At 48.0% G+C, this 9,366-nt stretch overlaps 1 protein-coding gene across 1 annotated transcript; it reads right to left on the bottom strand.

Annotated features, from left to right (window-relative positions):
• Nucleotides 1-920: 920 nt before the first annotated feature.
• LOC123493973 (heat shock 70 kDa protein BIP1-like) lies at nucleotides 921-8,012 on the bottom strand. The gene is made up of 3 exons (XM_073498586.1): nucleotides 7,644-8,012; nucleotides 7,572-7,611; nucleotides 921-1,174 (listed from the first exon to the last, which is right to left on the bottom strand). The coding sequence occupies exons 1-3, from the start codon at nucleotides 8,010-8,012 to the stop codon at nucleotides 921-923; spliced, it is 663 nt and encodes a 220-aa protein (XP_073354687.1).
• Nucleotides 8,013-9,366: the final 1,354 nt, after the last annotated feature.

A 9,366-nucleotide genomic window follows, 5' to 3' on the forward strand; every position in this document is an offset into this window, starting at 1 on the left:
TACGGATGTATATAGACATATTTTAATGTAGGTTCACTCATTTTGCTCCGTATATAATCACTTTTTGAAATTCCAAAACACATACACCCCTCCTATAAAAACCATGTCAACAAGACAACATCCCCTGGAACTCAAGAGGTCAACCAAAATAAGGCAAATACCACGAAGGATTTCTCAAAGATGACTTCTTTCTTTCTAACTGACAAGTGCAGTTTTACGAAAGATAAATCTTTAGGACTCGAGGCCCCTGCTTTATCATGAAAGCAAAATGCTCTAAACCAAAACAAATTTCACTCCCAGTATACAGGTGGTATCCAAACCCAACACTGAAGGATTAAAAAAAAGTGTAAAAGGGATGCTCCAGCCCTGGCTGCTGCGCCTTGGCGCAGACCAACAGAAACATGATGATCCTCCATTGCTTCCTGCAGTAGCAACATGACATGGCAGGGTACAGGGTCAGTCAGTAGGATGAGATGACTTCATTTCTCTCTGGTAGCCCACGACACAACCAAAATGCCGAACCTCATATTGCTCCCAGAGCACCATACTATTTCACAACAAAATCATGTACACCAACACCTATACAAAAACACTACTCTTTATGAGTTTTAGTTTCTCGGTCCCAGCACATACCACATGACTGATAGCTAACACTGGATTTACAATTTGCCCTTGCAACATGCACTTGATTGATTCGAAGAGAAGCTATCAAAATTCTAGCATGCTAAATCCTACAATACATGTGGCATCACCACACAATCTGCAGCATTTAGTTCTACAGGAATACGGTTCAATGGTCAACAAAAGGATATAATGTCAGCAAGTATGGTGTGAAAACTGAGCAAGACCGCAAGTATGGCTTCCACTCCATCAGGGTTCACACCCTTGTTTGGCTCCTTACCGTCGAAGTAGTCCTTGAGCTACTGGACCTTGGGAATCCTGGTGGTGCCACCAGCAAGAAACAACTCATGGATCTGTCTCTTCTCGAGACCAGTGTCATCCATGGCCTTCTTCATGGGTCCCATGTTCTTGCGGATAAATTCATTATCCAGCTCCGCGAACTTGCCAGGGGTTGGTAGCTTCGAGAAATCAGACCCGTCGAAGAGGGACTCAATCTCAACATGGACTTGGTGATGGTTACTGAGGGCTCTCTTACGGAAGAGGAAGAGGAAAACTGCATACATAAATCGAGTTTCAGCAAACGATTACCTAGTGTGTAGTTACAGAGTACTGCCAGGATTACCTTGTTCAACCAACATGAGACTCCTCGAAGAAACTTCGCTAGCGCGCTGCCGACTGCTGACACGACTGTTGCTTCCCGATCAATCTGCAAGAAGAGATGGATCTGCTTTTTAGCTTACTAGCTCACGGGGAACTCTGTCTAAAAACTTGATTTTGCGACACGAAAAAGGCAGAGCCAGGAGAGATATCCAAGGCAGCAAGATCACTGTTTACAAACTAATTAGCAATAAAGCTCGAATAAGCACTTAGTTTTGATAAAACAAATATGTGGGATTTCATTAACATGAATGAAGTATCTATAGTGTAGTGACCCAACACAACAACAGCTGCAATATAGCTCGAATAAAACAAAGATGTGGGATTTCATTAACATGAATGAAGTATCTATAGTATCTTAGTCACAGGAAACAAAGCTTCTGAAGAGCTTGACTTCATATGAAACAAGGAAATTAAGGAGAAAAGAAATTTTAAAATTCAGCAAGCAATCACAAAGTCCGCCCTACAGATGATAAGCCCACATTATAGGCCAAGAAAGAAACGTCATATGCAGAGGAAAACAGAGAACTTGACAATTTGAGAAGGGGAAAAAATAGAGAAAAAGAACAACAGCAAGAAAGGGAGAGTAAATACAGTAAACTCAAAGAAGAGAAGATGCAACTATACAGAAAGAAAGGCAGTAGCTTTGGTGAAGGCCATGTCATCTAAAGTTAAAAAACAGGGCCATATCCCCCCCCCCCCCCCCCCCCCCCCCGAGTTTTGCGGAGCAAGGAGCAATCAAGATAACCAACAACTCCCACATGTTCTGGCCTCAATCGTTTTTCAAACTATGCAATAAATTAGCCAAGAATTTCAAGAATACTTCGAAACAAACCATATATTGTGTATGATTTTTTTTCCTCAAGGAATTCAGCGTGCTTCGAGTTAATTTTCCTTTACTGTCCAAATGACACAGTAAGCACCTGCTCACCCATCTAAGCATTTTCTCTATCATGTACATTTAGGATAAAATCATTATTTCTGGAAGAACATGCTATGTTAAGTATCTGACATTACTAATGTTCTCGTCCTAACTCAGTGTTAGTGCATTGCACCCCTCAGACAAATTCACAAACCAGCACACATGCTAGTACCAAGGAAACATGCTAGCGATTAAAACGGCACTAAAAATCGGCTAACTGGCACTGTACCCTGGAGGAAGAGCAAACTATTTGTTAGTTATCATTGCAACATCCCACAAAAATGAAATCCAATTCCATCCAGAATATGTGCAATCAAATTGATTAAGCAGTTAGAATTGGAAATAAATCACCGCTGATTCTTCAGAACTTGGTCTTGAATCCAGCACACCAGCAGTAGGGTAAGTAGGATGCATCACACAAGCAGGAAAAGAGAAGATGCTGGTAAAAAGTGAAAGCTGAATAAAACTGTTGCTTATTGATGATTTGGTGCGGCATACAAGAGTATATAAGAGGGTACAAACCGACTTGGGGTAGGGGTACAAAACTGACTTGGACTAGAAGTCGTATACCATAATGACTACTCTAACATCCCCCGCAGTATCAACGGCAGGCTCGACGACGTTGAGACTGAAACAGATATCTTGAAACGGCTTAGTAGGCAGTGCCTTGGTGAAAATGTCAGCAAACTGAGCCGTAGAGGGAACATGAAGCACCCGAACCTGACCAAGAGCAACCTTTTCACGAACAAAATGAATATCAATCTCAATATGCTTTGTGCGTCGGTGTTGAACTGGATTGCTGGTCATGTAGACTGCTGATATGTTGTCACAGTAGACAATAGTGGCCTGCTCAATAGGCCTATGTAGCTCGGAGAGTAACTGCCGAATCCAGATTGTATCTGCAACGGCATGTGCCACAGCGCGATACTCAGCCTCGGCCGACGAACGTGAGACTGTAACCTGTCTTTTTGAAGACCAAGAAATCAAATTGTTACCAAGAAAAACACAAAAACCGGAAGTGGACCTTCGAGTGTCAGGACAATCAGCCCAGTCTGCATCAGAGTATGCGGTAAGCGAGTTTGGAGAAGAATTATTGAGGTGGAGACCATGATTGAGAGTTCCTTTTAAATACCGAAGAATGCGTTTAACATGATTATAGTGAGGAACCCGGGGATCATGCATATAGAGACATGCTTGTTGAACAGCAAAAGAGATTTCAGGACGAGTAATGGTGATATATTGGAGAGCACCTGTTAGGCTACGATAGAGAGTAGGATCGGAAAAGGGTTCACCGGTAGCCGAAAGTTTAAAACTAGTATCGACAGGAGTGCGAGATGATTGACAGTCAAGCATACCAGCACGATGAAGAAGATCAAGAATATACTGGCGTTGGGAAAGAAAAAGGCTGGAGGAATCTCGAACAACAGCAATGCCTAAGAAATGATGAAGGAGTCCTAGGTCAGTCATAGAAAATTCAGATCTAAGAAGAGAGACAATATGATCTAAGAACTTTTGAGAGGAGGCGGTAAGAATGATATCATCTACATAGAGAAGTAAATAGGCAGTGTCAGAAGTTTGATGATACACAAAAAGAGAGGTGTCGGAGAGAGATGGAGTGAAGCCTATTGTTTGAATCAAGGAGGAGAAGCGTTGAAACCAAGCTCGTGGGGCCTGTTTAAGACCGTAGAGAGATTTCTGAAGAAGACATACATGAGTTGGAAAGGATGGATTTTCAAAACCCAGAGGTTGCTGGCAGTAGACAGTTTCTTGAAGGGAACCATGGAGGAAAGCATTTTTCACATCAAGTTGGTGAATGGGCCATGAAGAGGAGACAACAACACTAAGAACGGTGCGAATGGTGCTAGGTTTAACAACAGGAGAGAAGGTTTCTTCGTAATCAATTCCTTGTTGCTGAGAAAAGCCACGACAAACCCACCTGGCTTTATATCGTGAGAGGCTCCCATCGGAGTGGAACTTTTGGCGAAAAATCCATTTGCCAGAAACAATATTTGTATTGGGAGGACGAGGAACAAGTTGCCAGGTGTTGTTTTGAAGTAAAGCATTATATTCTTCTTGCATGGCAGCGGCCCAATTGGGATCAAGTAGAGCAGTTTTGTAATTCTTTGGAAGAGAAGTGAGAGATACGGAGGTATGAAGGTTTAGGCGGTCTTGGGCTTGATGAAATCCTTATTTGGCCCTAGTACGCATGAGATGATCATTAATCGGGGCTGCTGTAGGAATAGCACGAGGGGGTAAGGTGGGTACTGGTGAGTCCGGCGCAGCGGAAGAGTCGGACGAAGGAGTAGGGCTGGGTGGTGGAGTGGGAGCAGGGCTGGGTGGTGGAGTGGGAGGAGGGGCCGGGGGTGTTGGGGAGGGAGCAGGGGTCGGGGGTGTTGGGGACGTCTCGGGTGGGGTGAGTGTATCGTTGGGATTGGCTATGGTGGGTGTTAATGGTGGTGGTGATAAGTTGTGTTCGGCAGGTAGGGGAGTATATAGTTGGAAAGGACGGGGAGAGGGGGTGTTTGCGGAGCTAGGGGTGTTGGATGGTGTAGTAGTGCGTTGTGAGAAAGGAAAAATGTGCTCAGCAAACGTGACATGACGAGAGACATGAACGTGTCCGGTGTGAAGGTCGAGACAGCGATAGCCTTTGTGCTCGTCAGAGAAGCCCAGAAAAGCACATGGGATAGAGCGTGGTGACAATTTATTTGCAGAAGTGGCGTAGGCATTGGGAAAACAGAGACAGCCGAAAACACGAACCGCGGAGTAGTCGGGGTGGGAAAGAAAGAGGGAATAATAGGGAGTAGTGTTGGGTTTAGTTTTAGAAGGTCGAATATTTAGAAGGAAGGTGGCCATGTGTAGGGCTTCAGCCCAAAACTTGGGAGGCATAGATGATTGAATGAGGAGAGTGCGAACTATATCATTGAGGGTGCGAAGAGAGCGTTCTGCTTTACCATTTTGAGGGGAGGTGTAGGGACATGAGAACCTAAGCAGGATGCCATGTTGTAAGAAGAAAGTACGATTTTTAATGTTATCAAACTCGCGACCATTGTCACATTGGATAAAGCGAATTGGGAGGAAGAAGTGAACAGACACATAGCGTTGAAAATTAAGGAAAAGAGAATGGACCTCGGATTTGTTGCGTAGAGGAAAAGTCCAGACAAAGTGGGTGAAATCATCTAGGATAACAAGGTAGTATTTAAAACCCGAAACACTTGCAATGGGAGAGGTCCATAAATCACAATGTATTAATTCAAAGGGATAAGTGCTACAAGAACTAGAGGAACTAAAGGGAAGATGCACATGTTTGCCTAATTGACAAGACTCACAAAACACAGAATTATGAGAGTCCCAATTACATGGTATGGTAAATTCACTAAGCATAGAAGCTAAGACGGCGGGGTTGGGATGGCCCAAGCGACGATGCCAGAGATCGACGGAGGCCAGCATGGATGTTGGAGGGGTGGCGGCAGGAACTCCATTAAGAGAATAAAGATCACCGGAGCTATTGAAGCGAGCGTTCTCGGCCTTGGTCAGGTAATCCTTCACAGATAGACCAAAAGGGTCAAATTCAGCCGAAACTAGATTGTCGCAAGTAAATTGGCGAATAGAGATAAGATTTTTAATGAGGGCGGGTGCAACTAGAACATCGCGAAGTAAAAGAGGTTTGGTGGAAGAGGGAAGTTGAGCCTGACCAACACAATATATAGGAATAGATGATCCATCTCCAAGGATAATGGAAGGGAAAGGAGATTTAGTGCAAGAAGATAACCAATTACTAGATGCAGACATATGACTAGAGGCCCCTGAATCAAAAATCCAATCCGTACCTGAGTTTCCTTGTGCAGCAAAGTTATTCGTGGCCTGGAGAAAGGCAGCTTGATCCCAGCTCGGCGTCGCAGGTGAGGGTGGCGTCGGAAGCAGTGCCGGCGGATACGATGGTGAAGGCAGTAGGGCCGGCTGGGGAGTGTAGTAGGCGCCACCGTCGGTGCTGTAATGACCATAAGGAGCATACGTCGGGGCGGCGTGATAGGCATTGGCCAGCTGTCGGGGGTTGAGAACCCCGGGAGCACCAGTAGGCGGCCGAAGGCCGGGTTGCCAGGCACCTAAGTATGCCGGCGGAGCACCGAGGGTGGACGGAGCGGACCAGGGCATGGGCCATGCTTGAACAAGCCCCGTCCAAGGATCATGAGGAGGCCGCCATGCAACCGCAGATGGAGCACTGGTGGGTGGTGCAGGACTCGGTGCTGGTGATGTCGTAGATAGGCGGAACCGAACGAGTCGGCGGCGGCCTGTAGATAGGATTTTTGCCGCGGTAGTTCGGACTAGGACGCCGGCCTGGGGGCGGTTCAACAGATGACGATGCGGACGGCCCGGCGGCAGGAGCCGGCCTGGAAGGCGGCGCTGGTGTAGACGACAGAGGAGGACGAGCCGCAGCATGAAAGACCTTGGGGCGAGAGTCCTTGCGAGCTTGTGTTTCCGCCGCGAGTTGTAGCAAGGAACGTACTTCAGCGAAGGTAGGAGGGGGCCGTATCATCGGTATGAACGAGGCTTGCTTGTCAAAGTCTTTGCTGAGGCCGACGACGACGATATTGATTAGCTGTGAGTCGCTAACTGTATCGCCGAGTTCGCGGAGCTCATCGCCAATGGTCTTAACGCGCTGGCAGAACAGGTTCACCGGGGCGTCTCCTTGCACCATATTGCGAAGCTCGGTGTGGAGAGCGTTTTTCCGAGCGTCGGTGTTGCTTTGGAAGAGCTGACGGAGGGAGTGCCAGATGTTGGCAGCGGTGGCGCCGTCGTGATCGAGCATGTTGAAGATCTCGGTGGTGATGCGGGTGTAGAACCACTGGACGATCGCGAGATCGTCTTTCAACCATTGCGGATCGTCGGGGCGGGGAAGACAGTTGGTGGCGACATGCGAGCGCAGGTTGCAGCGGCCGAGGTGGAGATCGAAGAGATGTCTCCAATGGTAGTAGTTGTGGGCGGCGAGATCAAGAACTATGGGGATGTAGGGGCTGACGTCGGAGATTGTGTCAGCAAGAGATATTGGTGCGGCGAGGATGGGTGCAGGGTAGTTTTGTGGAGCTATGGTGAGGGCCGAGAGAGAAGCGGCCGCGGCGTTGGCAGCCTTGGCGATGAGTGCGGCCCGGCGCTCGAAGTAGCCGGGCGGTGGCGTTGGCGGAGCCATACCCTAAACCCTGGGACCGGTATCTGATACCATGAAAGCTGAATAAAACTATTGCTTATTGATGATTTGGTGCGGCATATAAAAGTATATAAGAGGGTACAAACCGACTTGAGGTAGGAGTACAAAACTAACTTAGACTAGAAGTCGTATACCATAATGACTACTCTAACAAAAAGATCATCATACCTTTGATTTCGTCACCGCCCTCGCCGCTCAAAATGCTTCCCTACAATGCAGCACCAAAGGCAACAGCCTCACCAGGGTTTCACGCCCTTGTTTGAGTCCTTGCGTCGAAGTAGTCCTTGAGGAGCTGGCTGGACCTTGTGAATCCTGGTGCAGCCACCAACAAGAAACAGTTTGGTGGATCTGGTTCTTCTCGAGGCCAACGTCCTCGATGGCCTTCTTCACGGGACCTATGGCCTTGAGGAACAGATTGTGGTTCAGCTCCTCAAACATGGCACGGGTCGGTGGCTCTGAGAAATCAGACCCGTCGAAAAGGGACTCGATCTCAACACAAACCTGGTGCTGGTTATTGAGGGCACTCTTGGCACGCTCAGCTTCCGTCCTCAGCTTTCCAACAGCATGGTTGTCCTTGCCGATGTCTTCATTGTACTTCTTGACCAACATGGATAAAGTAATCCATGATTCTCTGGTCGAAGTCCTCACCTGGAGAGAATATATATATATAGCTCAGTTATATATGGGCCAAAAAAAGAGACTTTTTACGGTGCATCATACTACCCAATATAGTGGGTAGTATTTAGTTAATCCAATGGTCAATATGGATCGATCAAATTTTCGTTTTAGGATATATTGGTAATTCTCTGTTAGGATTATATTATTTCTTTCATAATCCCATCGTATCCATGCCGCTCGATTCGTCCGCCACTATCGATGCCACGCGAACCCAAAATCTCCTGGCAGTTCACCGGCATAAAGACATCGGTGCACTCTGCGAACCCCCTCGCGTGGAGGCACGAGCGGGTCCGCAGCCCACTTCACCGTGGTTCCCTCGGGCCGCGGGCCGCGGCGACGAGGTCGTGGCGGCGTGGTTCGAGTACCAGGCGCGGCCCCGGGCTCGCAGGCAAGAGCGTCAGGCTCCTCCTGTCGAAGGGGCTCGCAGGCAAGAGCGTCAGGCCCCTCCTATCGAAGGTGCTCGTCGTCCCAGAGGCGTCCGGTGCGGACTCGCCGGAGAATCAAAAGTGTGCAAGGAGACCGACGTGGAGGACCTACTGTACCGCATTCCCATCTTTGATCCCGTCCTCCCGGAGCTCTCCTCGCTGTTGTCTCTGGAGGAAGCGACGACGTCCGTCGCGTCGTGCCGCGATGAGGACGACGACATCATGGAGAACCCAACACCAAGCCAAGTGCAACGCCGTCTCCGGCGCCCGTTCAGCCTTGGAAGCTTTGGTCCGACAGATGATGAGCTCATGGAGTTCGCCGCCGACATGTAGGCCCTTCTTGGCCGGCCGGGCAAGGACGACGGCAACGAGGAGGAACCGTTTTGCATGGAGGCATTGGGCGTCATCGAGCCAATGGACGTAGAAGACGGCGGGCGAGTTAAGCTGGAGATCGATGCCATGCGAGCGTGCGGCCTCCAACAGAGCCCAAGGTTTCCGGCGATACATGCTCGAGATCGATTTCGACCTTAGGCAACACCGGACTACAACACGGCAAGCAGCCGTGCAAGTGCCGACGTTCAGTTCCTCCGAGGAGCCTCACGCTCAATCTAATAGGTGGCCATTAAGAGACCTGCCTGCGTGAACCTGGCTTTTTCCGATTGATAAACAGTAAACTACCCAAAATACCCCTAACTACTCAATATACTACTGAAAATCTGTTGTAGTATTGGCTCATCTCAGCCATCCAACCACATAAAATGAACGGCTTAAATAAACCTGATGTACCGTAAAAGGTCTCAGACAACACAAAGCTAATGAATGATAAACTAATCATGACCATATCATTTGAGCTCCTTGTA

This window comes from Aegilops tauschii, chromosome 5 (assembly GCF_002575655.3).
Source record: "Aegilops tauschii subsp. strangulata cultivar AL8/78 chromosome 5, Aet v6.0, whole genome shotgun sequence".
NCBI classification, from domain to species: domain Eukaryota; kingdom Viridiplantae; phylum Streptophyta; class Magnoliopsida; order Poales; family Poaceae; genus Aegilops; species Aegilops tauschii.

Coding starts and splice junctions, on each gene's coding strand:
- LOC123493973 (XM_073498586.1), bottom strand. CDS start 8,012: ATGTTGGTCAAGAAGTACAATGAAGACATCGGCAAGGACAACCATGCT. Junction 7,612..7,643: donor AACAAGGGCGTGAAACCCTG/GTGAGGCTGTTG, acceptor GCTGCATTGTAG/GGAAGCATTTTGAGCGGCGA. Junction 1,175..7,571: donor GGGCGGTGACGAAATCAAAG/GTATGATGATCT, acceptor TTATGTATGCAG/TTTTCCTCTTCCTCTTCCGT.